We start from the raw sequence: 26,258 nt of genomic DNA, 5'->3' as shown, positions 1-26,258 counted from the left end.
GTGACTGGGCATATTTCTGTCTGTGATGTATTAAGCTTTGGAGTCACATGGGAATGGACTATGACACTGTTTTGGTAAATATTTACAGAGCATCCATGCATTTTCCGTGATTTCATGAGGAAGATGGCACCATAAACACTATAATACACTGTACACAAGGAGACAAACAAGTAAAGAGCATTGGAACCTATCAAACGGGTTCATGCAGTCAGATCACCTTGTTAAGGCCTGTAAGAATCTGTTCCATCTCGTCTTGGGTGACCAGACCTGCTTTCTGTAACGCTTTGACATATGCTTTACTCCCTTTAATATCAGTCTCCCACATGCACTGATCGTAAGCATTGAACTTTTCTATTATAGGGTTGGTGTTTCCCACAAACCGACCACCGCATAATTTATTTCCCTGTTTAACACAAAATTAAAATAGTCAATATATATATATATCCAGTAAGAATTTTAGCAGGCATTTTACAAGTCAAGCTGAGAGGTATGGAAAGTTTGTGATACACTAACACAAAAAACTTTACTTTAAAAAATGATGAACGGTCGTTACCTCTGAACTTGCCATTGTAACGCAACTGACTCTAATAGCACTAGAGATTAAATTAATTACAAATGGCTAACAGAAAAGTAAAGCACATGTATGATTTTGAAAAGGTAGGAAAATTCAGATAATTAAAGGACAAAAAGCACTGTAATAGCTGTCACAAGCTATCACCGAATCATAAAACTGAATAGGAGCAATAGACTGTACATCCACTAGCTCATAAATCACATGTCTTCTTCGTTTGTTTTAGGAACGCCAGAGCTCTGCCCATATTATGCAAATTAGGTGCAAGCGAACCAATCAAATGCTTAGCGACGTTTCTCCGGCGCTGTCATTCATTTTAGGAAACAAATCGCCTCGACTGCTTAGAAGGCTGAAGAACCGCCTCCCAAAACAAAACATACACTGTGACATTTGTAACGGTAGATGGCGCTATCCGCTGTGTCATAAAACCACGGAGACTATTAAATATTTTGGCGAGCTGTCTATGATTGTTCTTTCGTACATACTGCAAATGCTGAAAGACTCTTAATAATATGTAATAAAATTAAAATACATACAATACAGTTTATTTATTGTGTAACTACATATTGTTCTGCAACATATTCACAAAATTAGGGTTAGGGGTATAGTGTGTAACTACAGATGTAATTAAATGCTAGTATTTTAAATACAAGAACGATGCAACAACACGTGTACATAAGTACATTGTACCATACTGTTTGCTTACTGTTCAGTAAAAGTTAAGCTCAATCGACAGCATTTGTGGCATAATGTTGATTACCACAAAAAAAAAAAAAAAAAAAAAAAAAAAAAAAATCAACTCGTCCATCCTTTTCTTAAAAAAAAAAAAAAAAAAAAAAAAAAATGTAATTGAGGCACTTACAATGTTAGTGAGTGGGGCCAATTTTTGGAAGGATTAAAGGCTGAAATGAAAAATTTATAATTTTATAAAAGCACACATCAATTCTTCTATTAAAACTTGTGTATTATTTGAGCTGTAAAGGTGTTTAAAGAGTCATTTTTACGGCCTTTTTAGGGTTTAGGCCATTTCGTCCTCATGGCAACAAAGATGTAAAATTGGCTTTAACTTTACACAGATAACGTTAGTAAGTGATTTGATCACACTAAAATAATGTTAACACGCATATTATTTATGTCTTTTGAAACAGAGAATATTTTAACGTGACGGATTGGCTCCATTCACTTCCATTGTAAGAGTTTTGCATTTTTTAAAGAAAAGATCCAAATTAGTCAAAATAAATTTTTGTGGTAATCAATTTTATGCCACTAATGCTGTCAAATGAGTTTAACTTGTATTGAACCCGGAATATTCCATTAATTTACAATTGTAGTAAACTGATTTAATATTGATTAATTAAGCGACCAAAATAGATGGAAAAGTCATAACGTGTGGGAGAGAAAGGTTATAGCTTATATACTAAAATCTCGTTTATTCAGAAGTGATTTTTCAAATTAATTTAAGAACAACAGTTACACAAAGGAACTCAAATGTTAAATGTCAAACAACATGAAACGGGTAGGAACGTTTAACATCGAGATCAATTTTCTCACCGGATCATTGTAAGAGGTCGAACCATCAAGGCAAGCAGGATGGAAGTGTAAGCTTTCACATTTATTACCAAAATCTTACAGAACCTTTATTAACATAAATGGCTATATGTTATAGTTAATCTCACTATTAAAAATATTCTATTTAGATTACTCTTGTTTTCAAAAAACGGTTCTTGTTTAGAACGAAACATTCGTGCAACTCTCGTTAATATGCAGGTTTGATCATGTGACTCAGTAAACTGCATATGGACCTTTTTTGTTCATATTTCTCTAATGAGTTCCATCTGTAAAGTTCAGGTCAAAATCTGAGGACGAGCTAATTTAATTAAACCAAATACACGATGCGCAGTTTACGTCTGAGCTGAGCTCCTTAAAATAGAAGGCTTAATATAAAACCTAAATGTATAATATATTGACAACTGCCCATTTGTTCAAATATTTAATGTAGTAAAGATGTTGATTTTTATTGTTTGAACAACACACACACACACACTCACACAATGCTTAAACACTAGCTGCTGTCAAAATCCGATTTCTTTAGGTGATTCAACATGGAATAATTTTAATTTAAGCATTCTGTTCAAATACTTATTTTGTAGGAGAGATGCCAATGCTGCTATGCTAAGCAATTATGAGGTCAGTATTTTCTGTAGCCTGTTTATATTTCATTTTGAATCATTTATGTGTACTACATGGCCATGGCCAGATAACTAATTTCTGTGTTATCAGAAATGCATGTTGTACATTGATGGTCAAATCTTTGTTGTGTCTGTGTGTTTGTATACATGTCCTTTACTGTACTAGGTCTATCAACTACTGACAGACTTGAAAGAGAAGAGGAAGGAGATTGTTAAAAATAAGCACAGCACTGGGCAACAGAATCTCAACAACATTATGTATGAGGTGCGTGTCATGAATTAAACCCCCAAAGAACGCATTCATGACGCGTCTGTGCTCAAAACAACAAGAGGCAGCAGCTGAATGAAAGAGAATTGCTTCTCCCTTTCAGAGTTGTAACTTGACACCCGCATCTTTTAAAAGTGACAAGATACATGGCAGTGGTCAAAGAGTCTGTAGTTTGTTTATATACAACATAATTCAAAATAGTCCAGATGGGTCCCCTTTGCTGTTCATGAATTGTTAGCCTAGCCACACAAGGCCTACTCTCTTGAACTAGACGCCAAGGGTGCGATGACGCATGTTGTGGGAAGTGTAAATATAAGTATATATCTAAAAAGATATCCAAATAGCAATGAAAATTGTGTTCTCCATTTCATGACCCCTTTAATGATTTTAATTCAGGTTCACTTAATTAAAATTAAAAATTGAGGTGGATTTTTCAACTACAGTGGTTCAGCTGTAGGAATGCTGGGGTGACTAAAGAAATGTTAACAGCGTGATGGTACAAAACTGTGCATTTACCACCTATTGTCTATTACCACCTTCTGCTACTTATCCCAGTGATGGAAATAAGCGCAATTAGAATAGCAAAATATGTGGGAGAGCATTGTTTAGAATCGTAATATGACCTTAGTAGCCGCGTTTCCACTATTGGGCCAAATAAGGCATGCTATTGCGTCCTAGGGCCAGCTGCGTTTCCACTGTCACTTCCGGGACTTTATCTTGCCTCCTCGGGGCTTTCTCTTTGCCAGTGGCTTTGGCCCAACGATTACCCTTGGGCCAAACAAAACCAACCGTGGATTGAGGTGGGTTCAGTGTCAAAGGCAGAGTTTCGCTGAACTTGTAAGGATTTGTATCCAGCGCACAATGGTTCAGGTTCAGGGAAAAAATACAATAAAATGTGGGCACAGTACAAATCCGTTAAAATGCACTATGGACAAAGCGGTGCCCAAAGATATCACTTTCCATGGTTCGGTGAACTTTTATAGACTGAGTTCTGGGACATAGTCCTGCTTTTGGTGGAGAGACCACTCGGAACACCATGGCAGTTACAGTCAATGAGTTGTTATCGTTAGTTTATCTTGCTAGATAGCTAATGTTTACATTCGATATAAACTCGATATTCTAGATAACTAGATTACATGATACCTCAGATTGAACTTTTCTTTTGCTTGTGAAATAGGCAAGGTGTGCGATGTTGGCATCAGGGCGGCATATTAAGGGCGGGTTTTAGGGAAATGCTGTGGGGCTATTGGCCAGATGGTGGGAACACAGATCGATTTTTGATCTTGCGGCTCGAGGTCAGAGGTTATTGGCCCTGTTTGGCCAGCTGATAGCCCTGGCTCGCACTGGCCGGATAGTGGAAAATGCAATATGTAGCACAAATGTTTAGTCTTAATAATAGTGTATGTGAAATAAAACTACACATGGATTAAAGAAAAAATGTGTAATAACAGTCACTGTCTTAAAAGGTTACATCAGATGGTTACAATTTAGATTAAATAGTTACAAATTAAATTTTTTTATATGAATTTATTTATTTATATGAATTTATTTTTTATATAGTGAAAGAGAGAAAGAGTAGATAGAGAGATGCCATTGAGAGCTGGTAGATTGGGCTGATGGTCTGTAACCCAGTTGTCCAAGAGCAGAGCCCAGAGAAAAGAGCGGAAGAGATAAGAGCCCAGAGCATAGGTCACAATCCTGTTTTATCCTTTCCTTGACCATGTGACCAGAACCAGACTTGATACATTTAATCTGACCAATCAGCAAATCACATTAGCAGCATTTCCACTATTAGGCCAAATGAGGGCATGCTAGTGTGTGCCAGGGCCAGTTGAGTTCCCACTGTAACTTCCAGGGCTTCATTGGGTCAAAAAAGGCCAACTGGGGATTTAGGTGTGGTCAATGTCAAGTTTCCCTGAGTCAGGTCTCGCTGTCCAACAAGCAAATACCAAAATAAGCAAACAAACATCTCAGTCGGACAGCCTTCGTCTCCACCATGTTTATTTAGAGGGCTAGCTAGTCTCCAGAGTCTGATACCTCAGATTGAGCTTCCTTCTTGCTTGTGATATGGGCGGGGTGTGTGACATTGGCACCAAGGCACCTAATTAAGGGCGGGTTTTAGGGCAACGCTGGCCGATGGTGGTAATGCACATCGGTTTCTGTCCCGTGGCTTAAGTTCTGAGGCTATAGAGCGCAACAGTGCCCGCCCACTTTTTCAACCGTATGGGTTCCGGAAGTATTTTTCTCATTCATTTCTTCCATAGACTTTTCTTAAAATCCTCCATTAAAGAGATGCAAAGCATGAACCAAGCCATCCAGCTGTGAGGTGAATCGCAACATTACAGACTTTGAAAAGACAAAGGTCTATGTACTTGACATCTTTCATGAGGGCATGGACTTCAATCCCATGAAGCATTGCGACTTACGTAATAGAATAGAATACTATGGAAATATATAAAACTATTGATTTTAGGTTGTTGATAAGTATAGAAACAATATAGTTTATGTTTGAGATATTCAGATTTACACGCATACTGTATATAAGTGGTTTGAGAGTGCAGGGAGACCGACTTGTGTGTGTCATGGGAGTGGGTGGTCACTTCCGAGTTTATTTCATGGGCTTTGTTGGCCGCGGTTCTCTGATTGGTGAAGCTGTCTCTGTCTTTAAAGGTTTTTAAGCTTGCGTTGAAAATTAATTAGTCTATGGAATAAATTAATAGGATTTTTACTTCCAGAACCAGACTGTTGCACTCTGTTGGCCCCGACTGACCAGTTGATAGCCCTGGCTCACACTTGCCCGAAAGTGGAAAAGAAGCTACTGTAACCCCTGCTGTACTCTAGTTGTGACCATTTGCAGATCCTGTAATATACAAACACCTCAGCCTATGTGCTGATAGATCACTATCAGCACTCTCTGTGTGTCTTGGAATGCAAGAGGTCTGTTTTCACAAAGAAATGGGGGTTGTAACATAAATTAATTCTTTTGTTAATTTTCAACCATACAACATTGTTTCTAAAGTACATTAGTACTTAAATATCCTTTATATATATATATAACTTCAAAGTAAAGTTTCTGTAAAATTGCAGTTGCACAATTTTATTTGTAATCTTCAGCTTTTTGACTCATTCTTGCTCTTTAACATCTTGTATCTGCCTCAATAGACCCTGAAGTATCTTTCCAATACACCATGTGTTCATCAGAACCCAGAGACGGTGAAAGAGTTCCTTTCTGCGATGCTGCCTCACAAGCTCACCAAGTAAGTTCCAAAAAACCTACTTTGTGAATTTTTTTTATTATTATTTGTCCATTTATATCCCTTATTTTGCACTGAAAAGCCTTTTATTGTGGAAAACTTTATCCACCTGTCAGAAATGTTTGTGACAAGCACCCGCATTGTAACACTAAGGACAGTCTATTACTGCTGCTCTGTAATTCTGAGGTTGAGATTGAAGATTTGTGTAATTTGATGTCTGAGACTACGGTACACATCTTGTTTTCTTTTGTAACAGTATTGCACTTGACAGTGGGTCTAGGAATATTTGTGCCAATGTTTTTTAGCCAGTGATAGAACTAAACAGATGTTTTCTTTTTCTTTTTTTCTGTTCCTCTTTATAGAGCTGAGAAGCTGCAGCTTCTAAACCACAGACCTCAGACGGCCGTTGAGATCCAGCTGGTGAGATTATTCTCTTTGTGCCCTCAGTCCTTATCTACTTATCCACCATTTGCATAACTTTTTATCCTTTATCCATATTTACATCTATTGCCCATCTTTTGGAGAATACTATGAATGTGTGAGCAGTGTCATATTCAAATAGTTATGGAAATAGGTGTAGTCTATTAAACAATAATTCAAGGGTTAATTACAAACAAATATATAATAAACAAAGAACAGTGAAATTGGAAAAAGCCATGGCAATACTGAAAAATATAAACATACTAAGAATACAAATATATTTGTATTTAGTATATATAATACTAATACTCTTGCTCGTGTGTGTGTGTGTGTGTGTGTGTGTGTATATATATATATATATATAAAAAAAATACAGTTGCAATCATAATTATTCAACCCCCCTGACCAGCAATACATTCTGGTGATGTGAATTAAAACACATCAACTAAAACCTCAGTAAACAGTCAAAGTAAGTTTTGAATACACATTTGAGTGATTTTGAGAACAAAGAGTTCAGTTTACCCAATTTTTAAAATAAAAAAATAACTAATTCTCTCCACAAATGTCATGTCAAAAATATTCAACCCCCAAAGTCAATCATTTGTGGAGCATCTTTTATCCTTAATAACAGCAAATAAATGTTTCAGGTAAGTGTTCTCAGGCTTCGGACACCTCTCTATTAGAATTTTTACACATTTCTCATGAGCAAAAGCTTCCAACTCATTGACATTCTTTGGTTTCTGTGCTGCCACTGCTTCCTTGAAATCCCAACAAAGGTTTGCAATGGGATTTTAATGATGGACTGAAAGGGCCATTTAAGGACATTCCACGACCTATACGAACCAGATTTTGGACAACTTGATGTATCCTTGATGTTATTGTCTTGCTAGAAAGTGCAGTGATCACCGAGCTTCAATTTACACACTGAAGGCATCACATTTTTCATGCCAAAATGGCCTGATACCTGAAAGAATCCATGGTGTCAGTCACATAGACAGGATAGCCGTTTCCTGCAGCCGCAAAACACCCCCATAACAGGACTGACCCACCTCCATCTTGACTGTGGGGATGGTGTTGTTCTTGTCATCATCTTGTCATCTTACTCCAGTCGTACTGCTGACCCATGGGTCTAAAACTCATTTTCAGTTTAGTGTCATACGTCTATAAACCTTCTTCCAGGACTCCACAGGTCTTTCCTAATTACTTCTTGAATATTCAAGTCAACATTTCCCTTGGTGAAGTTTTACTTTCTTCCACACCCCAAGAAGGTTGCTGTTGTACCATATTTAAAACATTTATGAATGGTGTGCCAACTCTGTCTATTGGAAATTGAAGTGCCTTGGAAATGTACTTTTAGCCATGACCTTTCTTGTGTAATGAAATAATCTCCTCTATTAGCTTTTGAGACAGTTGATTTTTAATTGCATTTTTTGCATAGAAATACATTTTTGCTAATTGTTTTAAAACAATTACTTGTGTAGCTTATACATATTTAAGAAACAGCTACATGCAATAGGGGTTGAACTATTATGACATGGCTGTATTTTGTAAAAATCCTGCTATTTACAAATATTAGGTTATATGTTCACACTATGACTGAATGTGTCACTCAACTGATATAGATATACATTCTGGGTCATCAGAAAAGCTTACCTTTGTAAATCCTTACTGTCTTGGGGGAGCTGAATAATTTCGATTGCAACTGTATACATACGTATATATGTGTGTGTGTGTGTGTGTGTGTGTGTGTGTGTGATATATATATATATATATATATATATACACATTACAAACTTAGTTTTTGTGGCTCATCTCATACATTTCTTTAGAGCTGGATGTTGGATATAATCCTTTCTTCTGCTTACAGATGGTAGAAGAGAGTGAGGAAAGACTGACAGAGGAACAGATAGATGAACTTCTACAGAAAGTCACAGACATCCTCCCTGGTGACCCCCAGAAAGAAGGCAATTCATCTGCTGACCCAGAGATGGAGACAGAGGCAAACCAATAGCATCTTTTCTGGAAACTCATCTTTTGGGGTGTTTTGATGCTTTCATTCTCGACCACAGAAGAAATGGACTTCAGATTTGTGGACAGTGCTAATTCTCAAAAAAATCTACTGTTGATTTTCATTATATTAATGAGAATGCATGTCAGCCACAGGTACATTATGAACAAAAATGTGATATCTAAAAAGGTTTAGTATCACTGTCACAAATCTAAAAACCTGTATTTATTTTCCTCAATGTATATATTGTAAAATCATATGATAAAAAGAAATGCCAAATTTGATTTGTGATTATTGAAACTGACCAGTTTGAATATTTGGGGGGGGTGAAGAGATATAATCTTCTGGAGTCAGAAAAGATATGCTCACGTCCTCGGACATCCTTCCTGTTTAGCTCGCGTTTAATTTGGCATGTAATTATGTTAAATTATCAGTGGCCATTAAGTTTTGATTTGATATTTGAGAGTGATTGAGTGAAACAAACCTGTTTGTTTTTGAATAGAGTGCGTTATTATGCCTGTTTGCAATTTTCGAAGCTGACTCTGCTGACTTGACTTTGTGAATGAGATGGCATAATGTGTAACAGCAGGATTTTACTGAGCTTTTGTAACATCCAAGTTTACCACGGCTTGCATCCATAGTTACTTTGTATGGTATTTTATCATTTGAATCATCTATTCAGACACTTTTTGCACTTAACATTTCAGTGCCTCAGACATCCACAAAATTTAGCATTACTATGAAAACAAAGGATTACTCAGTAATTTTTTGTTGCACTAATCAATATAGTAGTCAACTTTGACTTGCACTGATATTTAGCAGCAGGGATGCGGCGTCATTCTTAAGCAATAGTTTTCAGTTACAGCGCCATTATAGAAATTCACAGCCAGCCATGATTAATTTAATCCATTAATTAAAGTGCATTGCAGCCTCTCTATGTAGTATAAACAGCTTTGATACGTTAACTGATATGACTGGAGTCTTCGCCTCATGTTTCAAGAATATCATTCATTTCTTTGAGTAATTTTTTTAAATGTGCAATAAAAATACTGAGTGTACTTTTAGGTTGTCGATCATTAATTGCTAGAGGTTTTTAAAACGTACTGACGTTTTTTAAGAATTTGATGCTGATGAGTCATTCTACGAAACGGGTGTCATTTCCACAATTTTCATTAAGAATAAACTTTTTTTTTTTTTTAAACTCACAACTTGAAAGATATGTTAATCCTCAAAAAAACATATTTTCCCACCTCAGGCACAAAATCCTTATTAATATTATCCTTTTTATTCAGGCAAGGGAGCCTTTCTTGTACCACCCCGTTATGGACAATATGTACGCTATTAGAGTAGTAAAACAAGAAATAGATTTTCAAAATCTAATGTTTTACTAATAGTAAAATTTCCCTTTTTTGGAAACCATCAATAGAAAGTCTGTAATTTAATCAATTTTTTTTTTATTCTTAGATTTTTAATCTTGAAATATGAATTCGACATTTCAGTGGCCTCATTGTTTGTACTGAAAAAATGAATTCACTTAAAAAATACAAATAAAGTTACATTTATTTGATTAGTCCACACAACAAGAACATCATTCAACATTAATTTATGTAACATTTAATTTCCTTTCCATAAAATTTTAACAAAATGACCCTGTGACGGGGTGGTATGGACAAAGTGTTTCTCTATATGATCTGCTGGTTTTAAACTTTATAAAACTTTAGAAAAATTAAAATTGGAGATGTAATGGAAAACTTTGGTCATGCTCTGAAAAACTGAAAAGAGCATCATAACAGTGACTGGGAGAGTCGCATCCACACGTCCCTCTGGATTTCCATGTGGCAGGATGTCACAGGCTGTGGTGCTTGAATGATTTCGAGCACATCATCAAAGAGATACCACAGGAAGTCATCTCTTGGAGGCCAGAAGAAACTGTTGGCATCAACACGGTGCATACATTTTACAAGGGCATGCGTTTCATCTGGATCCCAGAATAAAGGTCATTGTCGTATTTAAGCACGCACCACTTCCCAATGAGATCTTCACTTTCCCAAGCAATTGCTTCTGTTGGCACCTTTTGGGCTGTCTTGTTAAAAATGAAATGCTGTGTGGTGAAGCACTGACATCTCAGCTGCTTTGGCGTGGAGCACATGCAACTAACTTCCCGGTAAAGGATTTCTCCTGGAGTGAATGTGACCACTTGGTGGGTTTTCATTGTGGATGGCACTGGTGGAATCTGGCCTGGCATCTTTTCCATTGTCTGCTCCACTGCTTCAGATGCTACATAAAACAACTTAACAGTTGTAGATGTTTCTGTGAGGGCCTTATATAGCTCATGGGCATCGGGTATGTCGTGGTCGTTGGTCACCAGCTTGTCCGCTGTTCTTTTCAAGGTTCCCCCAACACCGTCAGGGTCCCTCTTGCCATGGCTTGCCTCAAAAAAGTTCTATGTTCCACCTTTCAGACCTCGTCTTGCGAGCTCTGTGCTGAAAAGGAAGAAATTCCCTTTCTGTTTGTATTGGGTACATGGTCCATCACTCAGAAAGTGTAGAACAGATACATGTGGGTATGTGGCTTGTAGATAATTTAGCACCGGATTCATGTGCTCCCATATAGCTGGGGGGCTTTTGTGTTTGGAGGGTGACACTGTGCTAAAACAGATGGGCTCTTTTCACCACCTATGTACAAAACACCAGTGTGCAGAGTTGCTTGTTGGTGCGAGGAGCCAAAGTGGACAGCTTGAATCTCTGAGCTGTATTTGCATGTGTAATTTTCAGAAGTCAATGTGGATCACTGCCTCCATTTTTGACAGGTTCTTTTTCAACTCTCTGCAGTAGGAGTACCGTTGATTTATGTTGAATGTGTGTCTTTTGAATTTATGAAGAAGAGTGTGGAATAACTCCACAAGATTGTCTTGTGTGTCCTCCATTGTTTTCTTCACTGTGATCTTAACAGTGGTAGGACCCTCCCTCGCATCTTCCCTTGCTTTCTCTGCTGTGGCCCACTGAGTGAATGCAACCTTTGCTGAGCCATCAAATCTGGAGAGCTGAACAGTCTTGTCTTTGCATTCCTCGCACTCATCATACTTGCACATTTTCCTGGAGGTGTCACAGGTTATCATTTCAGTCAAACTCTCGAGATCTGAAGTATCTGTGAGCCTCAAATTATGCAGCTTCTCAACGACAAATCTGAGATTTTCATGGATCTTGCACATGTGTTCCGTTCAGAGAGAGTGGGATGTACAACCCAAAATGGGTGAAGCTTACAGAAAAGGGAGTATGATATGTTGTTTGTGTTTTTAGTGAGAAATATTTTGTGAAGATTTTTCATTGTGTCAACCAGAAACCTTTTCTGCTTCTTCACCTTGTTTCTGGTAATTGTTTGTTTTCGTCCAGTCTTTAACCGACTGTTGTCATCTTGGGTGAAGAAGGTTTTGACTTTGGACTTGAAAGCAGCAATGAACCTGTTTGTGGGATTTCTGTTGGTGGAACAACAAGCATTTTTGGCAAATCCTCATAGCCTGTCCTTCTTCACAATCCTCCCCGCTGTTATCTTTGCTATTAGTTGTTCTTTTTCTTTTCTTGCTTTACAGTACTTATTCTTTATGTCTTCAATCAAGGCTTCATGATAGAGTAGTGTTTTTCTGATTTTGGAGCTTACTCTGCCTGTCTTAGTTAATTAATTTAATTTTGAACGAAGAGAGTCATTCTTATTTAAGCGCTTATATCTTTTTCTGTATTTGTCAGTGTGTTTTCTTTCCTTCTCTAGCGATTCTTTAGTTTTTCAATTGTCCATTTATTTATAATCCTAACTACGCTCTACCCTGACCTTGAAGATCCTAACTGCTGCTTTGACTGTTGGACAGGATCTGGACTCAGAGGAAAGGTGTCTAGACTGCGCTTCCTAGCCTCTGCTTTCTCTTTTCTCTTCTTGTTCTGCTTCCTTCACTTTTTACGCTGCTGACGTTTCCCTCGCTCACTTAGATCACTAATCTTCTTCTGTTTTCCTCGCACTACATCCCGTCTCCATCTCTGACGCTCACTCTCTAGATATTTTTGCCTACTCTCAGGATCAGCATCCCGACGTGCACGGCATCGCCATTGTCTCTCAGCAGCGCTTAATGGAGCCATGATGGAGACAGATCTATCTGCAAATGTTATAAAATGTAACATTCTTCATTAAACACCGAGAGTGAGTGAGTGAGTGAGTGAGTGAACCAAACAGGGTTAAGTTAACGGAAAATAAACTGATTAGCCTATATTAGAATCCTTGATTTCACACATCCTCACAAACGGGAAGCAGAACCACCCCATCACATCCCTTACCACCACGTCACAATAAAACGTGACGGGGTGGTAAATTTCATGCCAAAATGGCCGCAGATCTCACATGTGGTCAAGTTCCTCACCTAGCTTAAATGCTTTCAATCTAAAATATTATTTTCTTTGCATTAATAATGTTAATTTTTTAAATAAAAAACAGTTTTCCATATCTATTTTGCATGACGGGGTGGTTGGTTTGAGCTTGACGGACCCTGCCTAACATGAAAAAGCAACAAATAAACAATGTAAAAGAATGTCAGTACTTGCCTACTTTTGTTCTTGGTGGCTACAAGGCTCAAATGATGTCACTTCCGCTTTGTGATGTCATTTAAAGCAACAGTACATTATTTATAGATAAAACAAGTTAGTGTGAAGGGGTGGGAAGTCAAACTGAGGGACGCACACAAATCATAACATATTTACAAAAATATAAGGTTTATTTTGAATAAATATATCTTATGTAAACAGGGACACATATAATCCTGAAAATAATAAATGTTTGAAAAAAATATATAACTTATTTGGTGATATTTTAAATGCAAATGTCATGTTGGTCAACATGGACATGTGAAATTGGCTATGTACTAATGAAAAATGATTAAAAATAGTATGTTACTCTTTAAGAATAGTATTTTTATCATATATCATGTTAACAAGAACACTTGAATTAATAACTTTAAGCTTTGGAAACACACTTTGGGACATTTTTTGTGCCTTATGCATCTCATCAAATGTTGCGGACACAAATGGCACTCGTTTCATAGAATGAATATATTTTACATTATATTTATTGATATGATATGTTAGCACCCCAATGCATATTCTTATTAACAACTATTATGTAATTTATGCTAACAAGAATATTGATTTATGACATAAAAAATTAGCCAATGGAAGATCAGAAAGGCAATAAACGTTTGTTGTAACCAATGAAATTTGAGGTGTCCTCTAGCGCTAACTGTGGTATGAATTTAATATCTCGTAATTACGGCGTTTTTTAAGCTTCAGTCACGTTTGACAGATTTACGCATAAACCGTGTGTTGATAGAAATGTGTTCGAGGTGTGGGATTTTTAAAGTCAGAGCTTCATGGCTTTAGATCATCTTCACGTTTGCATTTCATCCGCCAGTCGTGATTCTGGAGAATGTTTGATTGGAGAAGTTGCACTTTCTAAACGGTAAGGAACGGCATGTTTGTGTACCAGTTTGCTTGCTGAACTGTTCAAGCTAACTGAATTAGGATTTTGAACAATACGTTTCACAAGTCAAGCAGTTTCCTTATTAAAGGCCGCCAGTCGTGTTTGCAAATAACTTTGATCTCAGGTATTGTCCTCGAGTTCCCTCACGACTATTTTAAACGTGTGTTGTCTATTTATCTTAAAAGAATCCGAGAGGTACCCGACGTATTATTATTATTAGGAAGGATTCGCAAACATTCGTATATCACAAATGATTCATTTACCTGATGTACCCAGCTTTGTTCCCGCTACGGTCATGGTCGTCGAAGAGACCACGTATTTTAGGTTTCAGAATAGGTCAGAACATATGACGGGACAACAACACTGTTTCAGAATCCGCTCATGTACATATTGCATCTGTCAACTTGTTGCATCATTGCAGTGCGTGCACGTCAACACAAATTACACCGCAGCCACCAGATGTCTCGAGACACATTCAATTTGCACGCGTTTCATTTAAGCGTTGCAAATGAATTTATTGGGGCACGTGTGTTCTTTTTAGGTGACACAAATCTATTCTGTTTCTGAATTCGAGTGAGCTGCATACCTAGAAAGCATTCTGGGCAAAATACGTAAAATGCGTTCGAACGCCTACGATCCCCAAAAATGGTGTCTTGGTAGGAATCTCATTAGATTTAAGTGAGCTGACTTCGGTCTTTAGTGGTCGCTCTGTCCTACGAAAGATTTTTTCGAAGAACGAAGACCACCAGTGAGCAACAAGTAGAGACCAAGAAAACACTGCATGTTCGGAACACTTCACAATATAGAAGGGTAGTCAATGAACAATCTGACCCTTGTTTGAGAGTTGTAGGTCACATGACCAAGGAGCTATTGAAATTTGAAAGTTAAAAAAATTCATGTAAAATCATGTGAGATAAAAATGTACTAACTAAATGGAGTATAGAAGGGTAGTCTGTGGACATTCTGACACTCGTTTGAGGTCAGTGAGTCACATGACCAAGGAGCTATTGAATTTAACAGATTTGAATAAATAATTTAAAATAGTGCAAGATGTAAATCTACAAAAACAAAGTGTGCAATATGTGTCTCTTCCATTGGGTCAGCTATAATCAGTTTTAGGAGTAATGAGTTTGAGCTATTGAAATTTGAGAAATTTAGATTTTTTTTACTATGTTGACTGTTCCTAACCGCTGTTGGTGGACGTAAGGAAAACTACAGGCGAATATCCAACCTGAAACTGTCTTTACCTCAGTTACAGAGTCAAGAAAAGTATGTGAACCCTTTGGATTTACCTGCAAATATGTATACTTTTGTCTTAAAATCTGATTTGATTTTCATCTAAGTTTCAATGAACAAACACAATCTGTTTTAACTGTAACACACAAATTATTGTACTGTTCTTGTACATATTGAATACATCATTGAAACATTCACAGGGTAGGTTGGAAAAAGTATGTTAAACCCTAAGCTAATAACGTCAGCATAAGGTAATGAGAGTTGGGAATTGGCGAATCTGGCATCCAATTAATGACATGAGATTGGAGGTGTGGGTTAGAGTTACTTTGTCATATAAAAAGCACTCAAACATTTTGAGTGCACCATTCACAAGGAGCATCTGCTGACATGGACTGTGCCCCACAAAAAAGATCTCAGAAGACCTATGATCAAGAATTGTTGCTTTGCATAAAGCTGGAAAGCAGTGTATGAAATTAACTCTTGCCCATCAGCCACAGTGATGGATGAATGCCCAATTTTACCAGCCACTTTGATATATATTGTAAAATAACATTACAATTGTAATGCTATTTTTGAATATAACATAACACCATAGGCTATTATATTATCAATAATAATAATCACTTATTATATTATTATTATTCATGTACAGTGGATATAAAAAGTCTACACACCCCTGTTAAAACAGCAGGTTTTTGTGATGTAAAAAAATTAAACAAAGATAAATCATATCAGACTTTTTGCACCTTTTAATGTAAAAATTATAACCTATGCAATGCCACTGAAAACCAAAGTGACATATTTCAGAGAAAAAAAAATGAAAATAAAAAAACTTAGAATAACAACTGCATAAGTGTGCACACCCTTTTATAACTGGGTATGTGGCTGTGTTCAGAATCAACCAGTCATCAAGTTCATGTGAAATAGTACACACCTGTCTTCACCTGAAGTGACTCTGATTAACTCCAAATAAATCTCAGCTGTTCTTAGTAGTATTTTTCTGACATCTTGGTTGCATGCTACTACAAGAGCCATGGGCCACAAAGAGCTTACAAAGCATCAACGGGATCTCATTGTTGAAAGGTATCTCTCAGGTGAGGGGCTACAAAAAAAACAAAAATCCAAGGCATTAGATATACCATGGAACTCAGTGAAGACAGTCATCAACAAGTGGAGAAAGTATGGCACAACAGTGACATTATCAAGAACAGGACGTCCCTCCAAACTATCCAAAAAGACTGAGTGCTGTAATAAAATCAAAGGGTGCTTCAACCAAGTATTAGTTGAGGGATGTGCACACTTATGCAGTTAGGTTATTCTAAGTTTTTTATTTAAAACATTTTTTCTCTGAAATGTCACTGTGGCATTGCATGGGTTGTAATTTTTACATTAAAGGTGCAAAAATTCTGATATGATTTATCTTTGTTTAATGTTTTACATCACAAAAACCTGCTGTTTTAACAGGAGTGTGTAGACTTTTTATATCCACTGTACAAATGGAGTCTAAAGAGTAGACAAACACAGAAGAGAAACTTGTTCAAGAACCATTTCTGAGGCTGTACTGAATGAAGATGACAATCTGTAGTCCCAGTGTTGTTGCATGTCATTTGTGTATGTATCCTGAGATTGCATAAAGCATTCATAGATGACACTATTCTTGCAAACTGTTCCCAGATGACTGACAGAGAAGAAATGGTGAGAACTCATATGTAAATGTTCTGCAAGATACACTCGCGCTGCGAACGTGAGTCAAAGCGTCTTTCATCTGTTCTGGCGAAATATCACCAAGTGTGTTTCTTCAAGCATGCGTCTTTGTGTCTAACAGCATTTCTTGCCGTATGTCACTCCGAGACATCTTACAGGTCGCCTGTAAGAACAGGCAGAGGTATGAAGTGGGATTTAGCTGCTGTGTTTGTAAGTGCCATGTGTCAACATTCAAAGAAAGCCTGTAAGACAGACATCCTTTACACAGCATTGCTGTTTTAGGAAGTTGTGTCTGTTTGACATACGGCCTTAGCTTTTCTTTTCTCACTGTACAGAAAATATTGCTTTTGAAATCTTTAGGCTTGCCATTAAAGTACGTAGCTTAAATTACAAAACTCAAATTGCAGACCTCTAATATTCTTATAACATTACAGTAATGATGGACATTTGATGTAATATAAGATGCACACAAATAGTCAGTGTTGAAACTGGCCTGATAAAATCTGTGTTTTTGAAAGTGTTTTTCCTTCCTCTTTTTACAGGCACAATGGTGCTGACAAGGAGCATAAGGCTTGACACACCAAGCCCGAATTTATTCCAACCTCAAGCAAGGAACTGAGGGGCTGCTGCCTGGAAAAAATTTCATTCATCCCTTCCCCCAAAACCTTATTTGTTAAATTTGATTCTTTACATAAGCTGCCTTTCTGCATTCTTTAACCCTGACCCTCTCTGGAGATCAACAAGCATTTTTCTTTCCCACTGCTAAGTCTGTTTTGTTTAAGCATTCCAGGTGTAACCACAAAAACACATTTTCTTTGTCTTCCCTACTCCCCTAACTCTATTAATCATGAGAAAACAGACTTGCAACATTCTCTTGGTCTGGGTGGTCATCAGCTCCATCACAGTGTTCTATTTTGGTCTCAGCACAATAGAATGCCCGAGTTCCCGTTCTCGTGTGGCACAGCGTGGGTGGGCAGTTAACTTGCATGCTGGTAGGAACCTCAGTGATCCGTTACAACTCCCCGAGGTGTACAATGAGGAAACCCCTCTTATTTTCATTGGTGGAGTTCCTCGTAGTGGCACCACTCTAATGCGGGCTATGTTGGATGCCCACCCTCTTGTGCGGTGTGGAGAGGAGACCCGTGTCATTCCCCGACTTTTAGCCATGCAAGCCACCTGGAGTCACTCAGCACGCGAGAGGATCCGTCTCGATGAGGCTGGCGTCACAGATGAGGTTTTAGATTCTGCTATACGTGCCTTCCTGTTGGAGATCATAGTGGGGCATGGTGAGCCTGCCCCGAGGCTCTGTAACAAAGACCCATTTGCTCTGAAGTCCCTCTCCTACCTCTCCAAGCTCTTCCCAAGGGCTAAGTTCATCCTTATGCTCCGTGATGGTAGGGCCACCGTACACTCGATGGTCTCGCGCAAGGTGACTATCACTGGATTTGACTTGACAAGTTATCGGGACTGTATTGTGAAGTGGAACCGAGCAGTGGAGGTGATGTATGACCAGTGTCTAGCTGCGGTGAATGGGAACTGTCTGCCTGTGCACTATGAGCAGCTGGTGCTTTACCCCGAGCGGGTGATGCGCAGACTCCTTCAGTTCCTGGATCTGTCGTGGGACACTGCCGTGCTACACCATGAACAGCTTATAGGGAAAGCTGGTGGAGTTTCACTTTCAAAGTGAGTGAATTTCATGTGGGACCAGTTTATTTTATTTTTTAACATTGAACCGTATTATTTTAATGACTTTCGTTTTTTGTTAACTTGAGTGTGCATATTTTGTCCGCATTGGTGGAAAAATCTTACTAAAATACTATTGCAGGAAACACTGTCAAGGCTATTCAGCAGCAGCGCTGCCCCTCTGCAGAATATATAGCACAAAACAAACAGTGTCAGCAGTGTTAATATGATTCCAGAACGAATGACTCTGACCCGGTTATTTTAAATCTTCAGCGCTTTGATTGTAGTGAACTAGTCCATTTTAATCCATAGCTTGAGCATTTTAATGCAGTCCAAAATTAATGACACTTATGAGTCTGTTCTTTTTAGTGAATCAAAAAACTTGAGTTGAAGTTACGGAGTTAATCTCACTTATCTGGAATTAACTGTATTACTGCCGGCATGTCCAAATCTAAATGAATCAAGAACTATTCCTGTGTTATGTAATATGGTAGGCCCTACTTAAAGTTCCTGAGACTTAAAGGGATACTTCATCCAAAAATGAAAATGATCATTTACTCACCCCCATGCAATCCCAGATGTGTATGACTTTCTTCTGATGAACATGAACGAAGTTTTTTTTTTTTAAAATAGAAGAATATCTCAGCACTGTAGGTCCATACAATGCAGGTCCATTCAATGCATACAAAACTTTTAAGGTCCAAAAAGCATATAAAAACAGCATAAAAGGAATCCATATGACTCCAGTGGTTAAATCCATGTCTTTAGAAGTGATGTGATGGGTGTGGGTGAGAAACAGATCAATATTTAAAGGTGCTGTAAGTAATTTTAGCTGTTCTAACTTCCACAAGACTGAGCTGTTGATTTAGCCATGCCCCCTCTTTCCAAAACACTGCACCGATACAAAGCATGCTCCCACGCTTGTCAAACACAACAGTAGCAAAATGGCACCCTCAGCTGACAAGTTATAAATCAGAATATGGCATTAAGCCTCAATTCGCTACAATGACAACACTGAGACTGCCCAAAATGATTGACGGGTAGAAAGTGCCTCAGATGACATCTGATTGGCTACAGAACAAATATATCCGTGGGCACTTTTTTTTTTTTCACTTTTTACAGAGATTATAACTGTCACAGTGATCGTGTGATATCTTTTAGGGAGTAGGAATATGTTTTTTTTTATTTATTTTTTTGCATACTTTCCATGAAAAAAATCGCTTACAGCACCTTAAGTTCTTTTCACTATAAATAATCAAAAGAAGAATAATGTAAAAGTGGAGATTTAAAGTAAAAAAGGACTTAAATATTGATCTGTTTCTTACCCAGACTTATCATATCGCTTCTGAAGACATGGATTTAACCACTGGATTACTTTTTGTTTCATTTGTGATTTTTGGACCTTTCAAAGTTCTGGCCACCATTCACTTGCATTGTATGGACCTAGAGATCTGAGATATTCTTCTAAAAATCTTTATTTGTGTTCAGCAGGAAAAAAAGTCATACACATCTGGGATGGCATGAGGGTGAGTAAATGATGAGAGAATTTTCATTTTTGGGTGAAGTCATGCAGTGTAATTACTGTCTGGTGGTTCATATGACTATGTGTAGAAAGGCTTGCACATTATGAGTTTTGTTGTAGTCCGTGGAATTTCAGTGGGGAAAACAATACATGAATTGATGCATTTTTTATACATTGCATTTATGCATCTATAAATCTTTGAAAACCCATTAAGTCTGTGTAAGAACATGTTTGGCAAGGATTGTATTACATTTTATCTCTGATTTGTTATATCTGCTCTCTTGAAATCTGAAATGCCCACTCTCTTCAGTTGGCAGTAGACTTCTGAGTGCAGTAAATGCAACAAAAAAAAATTGCATTTATTTTCAAAACATTTTTTCTTAATTTTAAGAATTGTTAATGAAACTGGAAAGATATCAGAATCATTTAGAGGAACCGAAACCAAAATCTTTAAATTCCTTAGGATTCCAGTCCCTGCCAGAATGACTTTATTCTTTGGTGAAGCACAAAAAGATGTTAGGCAGAATGTTAGCCTCAGTCACCATTCACTTTCATTAAAGAAAAGAAGGAAAAAAATAAAATAAAAAAGATTCCGTGAAAGCAAATGGTGACTGAGGCTAACATTCTAAGGTCTCAGCTAGAAGATGGAGATCTTTTGTGTTCCATTTAAATACGAAAGTCATATAGGTTTGAAACAACATAAGGGCAAGTAAATAATGACAAGGTTTTTTTTTTTTTTTTTTTTTTTTTTGGTGACCTAGCCATTTATAATTGTAAGGGAATTATCTCAAAGGGTTTTCTTAACTCGGGGGGGTTAGGTGCAAGCAGCAGCTGGAATATTAGCTATGTTTTAAGATTATTATTATTAATTTTTTTTTTTTTTTTTTTAAATGCTTGGAAAAATATAAAAAAAATATATATAAAATGCTTTCAACATGTTGACCTCATCCTACCCAATGGTTTACAAAATGGAATAGTTATAGTTCCATCTGTCCTTTATGCAAATAAGGCATACATTTATAACACACCTAAACATTGGCTCTGTATGAAAGCATGGCTTGGCAGGATTGGGAGTGCTTCATGTATCATATTCACTTCCTTAATTATATTGATATGAAGAGCAACTGATCTAATATTTCTGTGGTATAAAACTTGTGTAGCACGCTCATAAGAGCTGTAATGGAGTCAAAAGTCACCTTGTTCCACATTGTCCAACCCAGTCAACACTGTTTCCTTTTACACCTTTTTCCAGCCTGCTTCTAACAATGGACAGGCAAGCAGTTTTAGGTTTCTGGTCAGTTTGATTAGCTTTCTCTGTCTAAACATTAGACATCATAGAAATATGAGCTGTAAAACAAATGAATTAGAGGTTGTTTTAATGCCACAAATATGGTATTTGTTTGATTCTGAAACATCACTTTTAAAAAATGTCTGAGCACTAAATTGGTCATAGTCCTATGATAATTAAACCGGTGGTAGACAATTAAGGGGGGAAAAAATATGCCATGTGAATAAGTTGGTTTTTAATTGTGATGTTGTCAGTTTGCAACTGCGGTTTGTGAAGTAATTATTTTTCCGAGTGTCTGTATGGTCAGGGACATTTACCTTTCCAAAAATCGAGAGTTCATGGCAAATTTGCCGCAAATTCGCCACTGATAATTTTCACATGCAAATGAGCTTGCGGCAAACTTGGGGCAAATTGTACATTGTTGCCCGAGGTTTGCCGGAGGTTCACCACTACCGGCGAAGAGCTGCAAACATTTGCGGTGAGTTGAAAGCTCATTTGCATGTGAAAATAACAAGTGGCAAGTTTGCGGCTAGTTCAGTTTTTTTTTTTTTTTTTTTTTTTTCTAGTTCCAATACTTTGACTTCGTTGTCCTTAAGCCATTTTGCCACAATTTTGGAGGTATGCTTGGGGTCATTGTCCATTTGGAAGACCCATTTGCGACCAAGCTTTAACTTCCTGGCTGATGGCTTGAGATTTTGCTTCAGTATATCCACATAATTTTCCTTCTTCATGATGCCATCTATTTTGTGAAGTGCACCAGTCTCTCCTGCAGCAAAGCACCCCCACAACATGATGCTGCCACCCCCATGCTTCATGGTTGGGATGGTGTTCTTCAATTTGCAAGCCTCACCCTTTTTCCTCCAAACATAACGATGGTCATTATGGCCAAACAGTTCAATTTTTGTTTCATCAGACCAGATTAAATTTCTCCAAAAAGTAAGATATTTGTCCCCATGTGCACTTGCAAACTGTAGTCTGGCCTTTTTATGAAGGTTTTGGAGCAGTGACTTCTTCCTTGCTGAACAGCCTTTCAGGTTATGTCGATATAGGACTCGTTTTACTGTGGATATAGATACTTGTCTACCTGTTTCCTCCAGCATCTTTACAGGGTCCTTTGCCATTGTTCTGGGATTGATTTGCACTTTTCACACAAAACTATGTTCATCTCTAGGAGACCGAATGCGTCTCCTTCCTGAGCGGTATGATGGTCGAGGGTCCCATGATGTTTATACTTGCGTACTATTGTTTGTACAGATGAACGTGGTACCTTCAGGCATTTGGAAATTGCTGCCAAGGATGAACCAGACTTGTGGACAGTTACTTATATATTCTGAGGTCTTGTCTGATTTCTTTTGATTTTCCCATGATGTCAAGCAAAGAGGCACTGAGTTTGAAGTTAGGCCTTAAAATACATCCACAGGTACACCACCAATTGACCCAATTAGCATATCGTAAGCTAATTGGGTAATTGCCTAAAGGCTTGACATCATTTTCTGAAATTGTCCAAGCTGCTTAAAGGCACAGTAAACTTAAATGTATGTAAACTTCTGACCCACTGGAATTGTGATAGTCAATTAAAAGTGAAACAATCTGTCTGTAAAGAATTGTTGGAACAATTACTCATGTCATGCACAAAGTAGATGTCCTAAAAGACTTGCCAAAACAGTAGTTTGCTAATATTAAATCTGTGGAGTGGTTAAAAAATTAGTTTTAATGACTTCAGCTTGAGTGTATGTAAACTTCTGACTTGAACTGTGTGTCTAAGTTTCACTTTTGCCATATTCTTAAAGGGATAGTTCACTTAAAAATGAAAATTCTGTAATTTACTCACATGTCGTTCCAAACCCCTATAAGATGTTAGGCAAAATTTAAAACAAAGATGTAATGAAAGTGAATGGTGACTGAGAATGAAAATCTGTATAATATCTCCTTCTGTGTTCCACAGAAGAAAGTAAGTCATATGGGTTTGGAGTGACATGAGGGTGAGAAAATGATCACAGGATTTTTATTTTGGCTGAACTATCCCTTTAACTGCAGTGTTTCTGCAGAAATAAATCTGATTTTTTTTTTTTTTTTTTCTTGTCTATCCTGTAACTTATATCCCTGTCTGTCCTTTAGGGTGGAACTGTCAACTGACCAAGTAGTGAAGCCAGTGAATACAGATGCTCTGTCTAAATGGGTGGGCAAGATCCCTGCCGATGTAGTGAAGGATATGGCGAACATTGCCCCAATGCTAAGCCGCTTGGGTTATGACCCTCTGGCCAATCCCCCAAACTACAACAAGCCTGATCTTTTCTTGAACAACACGAAATTGGTGAGGGTAGACCAAAATTGAAGGCAACAGAAGAAATGAAGTTCCTCTCTGTGGATAACTGTACCTTGAAGCAATAAAAAATTTGAATTTAATGAACATGCAAAACATTTACTTGAAATATCAAATCAATCTAGAACTGAGAAAACAAAACCGCCACTTTAACAATAGAAATGTGTTTAGTACCAATGGTATGTGTTGAGGAAAAATAGAAAATACAGTTTTTATAGGATCATTGTTGCTGGTGTTTGTCAATGTACCACGGCTTATGATGAGCTAGTGCCAACACTTTCAAGCAACACCGGATATAAAATGTTAATCTTTGAAAATGAACATTTTATTGTTCTATTGTAATTTTTCAGTTTAATCTTTTGTTATTGGAAAAAAAATGCTATGATACTGAGAAGTATCACTTATGACTATAGTTGTTTTCTATTTTTGTACATCTAGTGTATGCGTGTCATGGTAAACATATCCTTATGAGTGTATTTAGTTATCACACACAGGAAGTTATCTTTGTTGAAAGAGGAAGTTTACAGTTGCACAGAATCTTTTTGACTGCAGGAGTATACTTTATATATACACAAATGTTAAGAAGTCTGATTTCTCTGTAGGTTTGTAAACTTATGAAGTGCATACTTCATAAATTTGGTCTAAATATGACAGGCTTTAGATAAACTCTTCTCCAGTCCTCACCCCTCTTTCATAAGTAAAGCCATCCATTGGTTACCAGTTACACTGGACTAGACATATTTACATTTCATTACATTGTTGCCCATTATTAGGGCCCAAGCACTGAAAGTGCGGAGACCCTACTGTTCTTCTAAGGATTATTATCATTATTAGGGCCCAAGCACTGAAAGTGTGGAGGCCCTGTTGTTCTTCTAAGTATTATTATTATTATTATTATTATTATTATTATTAGGGCCCAAGCACTGAAAGTGCAGAGGACCTATTGTTCTTCTAAGGATTCTTCTTCTTTTCAAGATTTTCGGTACTTTTGAGGTACTTAACATGCATGAAAACTCTTTAAAGTTTGCACAAACATCAGAATCATCGGCCATTAGGGCTGGGCAAAGTTGCAAGGGGGGCTCTGTAGCGCCACCTAGAAGATGGGTATGTTTCGGGGGGCTCTGTAGCACATCATTTTTGAGCTACAGTCACCAAACTTTGGCGACGCGATAAAGTAACGTCTTAAATCTTCTGCTTGCATCGTGTGATTTACATCCAAAATGAGCCAAATGTTTGGCCTTGCGGGCTGATCACATTGATGTGGCTATTGTGGGTCACGGTCTTAGTGCCACCAACTGGCAAAAGGAAGTGTGGCACTTTTAACAGACTTTGAAATATCCCTCTTATGTTTACCTGAATTGCTTAAAAAAAATTATATTAATGTCAAGACAGTGCAGATTTAAAATTCTGAAGGGATTCTTGATATATTAAATACTGTTGCCATGGCAACGCATTAAATGTCATTATTCCTTTTTATGTATATTCACATATTTTTGAGGTACTTGACGTGCTTGAATTTTCACAATATTTTGCACACACATCAGAGTTGTCGGCTATTAGGGCTAGGCAAAAGTTAACACATGGTCGTGGTTGGAGAGCTCTGTAGTGCCACCTTTTGACAAAAGTAGTGGGGTCACCACTTTTGTCTACGGTCACCAAACTTGCTACATATATTATTCTCATCAAGCCGGACAGCTTTCAAAATTACAGTCATTAGCTCCACCCAACAGGAGGGATTAAATGTAAATTTTTTGAAAATTGCAGGCTCTGAACTTTTGAAAACTCCTCCTAGGGGATTAATTTGACTAGCACCAAACTTAGGCAATATTATGGCAAGACATTGAAGACGCTAAATTGCAAACGGATTTGTGATATATTGAACGGCGTTGCCATGGCATGAAATAAATGAAGGACAAAAAAGTTCCTTATATCTTCTGTGTGCATTGTATGATTTTGATGAAAATTCAGCTGTATGTTTTGCAATGGGGGCTGATCAGATTGATGCAGCTATTATGGGTCACGTTCATAGCACCACCAACTGGCAGCAGGACGTATGGCACTTTTACCAGACTTTGAAAAAGCCATCTTGTGTTTACATGAATTGCTCCAAAATTCTTTAGAATAATATCAAGATACTGCTGATGTAAAATTGTAAAGGAATATTTGATATCTTAAATACTGTTGCCATGGCAACGCATTAATTGTTATTATTCATTTCTTCCTGTATTTGGGTGTTTTTTAGGCACTTGGCATGCTTAAAATTTCATGAATTTTT

General features: G+C 37.4%; 2 protein-coding genes and 1 pseudogene across 4 annotated transcripts; 2 read left to right on the top strand and 1 right to left on the bottom strand.

Moving 5' to 3' along the window:
- LOC127429043 (argininosuccinate lyase-like) overlaps nucleotides 1-16,088 on the bottom strand; it is a 33,477-nt pseudogene extending 17,389 nt beyond the window's left edge.
- On the top strand, nucleotides 2,131-10,080 carry LOC127429047 (DNA-directed RNA polymerase III subunit RPC9-like). Its single transcript, XM_051677795.1, has 6 exons — nucleotides 2,131-2,169; nucleotides 2,722-2,758; nucleotides 2,927-3,025; nucleotides 6,191-6,285; nucleotides 6,645-6,702; nucleotides 8,570-10,080. The coding sequence occupies exons 1-6, from the start codon at nucleotides 2,162-2,164 to the stop codon at nucleotides 8,711-8,713; spliced, it is 441 nt and encodes a 146-aa protein (XP_051533755.1). The 5' UTR covers nucleotides 2,131-2,161; the 3' UTR covers nucleotides 8,714-10,080.
- tpst1l (tyrosylprotein sulfotransferase 1, like) lies at nucleotides 10,206-25,059 on the top strand. 3 transcript variants are annotated; one of them, XM_051677786.1, is made up of 4 exons: nucleotides 10,206-14,206; nucleotides 17,138-17,207; nucleotides 17,710-18,850; nucleotides 23,779-25,059. In XM_051677786.1, the coding sequence occupies exons 3-4, from the start codon at nucleotides 18,015-18,017 to the stop codon at nucleotides 23,993-23,995; spliced, it is 1,053 nt and encodes a 350-aa protein (XP_051533746.1). In that variant the 5' UTR covers nucleotides 10,206-14,206; nucleotides 17,138-17,207; nucleotides 17,710-18,014; the 3' UTR covers nucleotides 23,996-25,059. The 3 variants fall into 3 exon arrangements, with proteins under 3 accessions (XP_051533746.1, XP_051533744.1, XP_051533747.1); XM_051677784.1 differs by lacking the exon at nucleotides 17,138-17,207; XM_051677787.1 differs by lacking the exons at nucleotides 10,206-14,206; nucleotides 17,138-17,207 and adding an exon at nucleotides 17,211-17,348.
- The last annotated feature ends 1,199 nt before the right edge of the window (nucleotides 25,060-26,258 follow it).

Source organism: Myxocyprinus asiaticus, chromosome 38 (genome assembly GCF_019703515.2).
Source record: "Myxocyprinus asiaticus isolate MX2 ecotype Aquarium Trade chromosome 38, UBuf_Myxa_2, whole genome shotgun sequence".
NCBI lineage: Eukaryota > Metazoa > Chordata > Actinopteri > Cypriniformes > Catostomidae > Myxocyprinus > Myxocyprinus asiaticus.
The sequence above is the reverse complement of the archived record's forward strand: the minus strand, read 5'-3'. Positions and strand labels throughout refer to the sequence as shown.

Coding starts and splice junctions, on each gene's coding strand:
- LOC127429047 (XM_051677795.1), top strand. Junction 2,759..2,926: donor CTATGCTAAGCAATTATGAG/GTCAGTATTTTC, acceptor TTACTGTACTAG/GTCTATCAACTACTGACAGA. Junction 3,026..6,190: donor TCAACAACATTATGTATGAG/GTGCGTGTCATG, acceptor CTGCCTCAATAG/ACCCTGAAGTATCTTTCCAA.
- tpst1l (XM_051677784.1), top strand. CDS start 18,015: ATGAGAAAACAGACTTGCAACATTCTCTTGGTCTGGGTGGTCATCAGC. Junction 18,851..23,778: donor GGTGGAGTTTCACTTTCAAA/GTGAGTGAATTT, acceptor TCTGTCCTTTAG/GGTGGAACTGTCAACTGACC.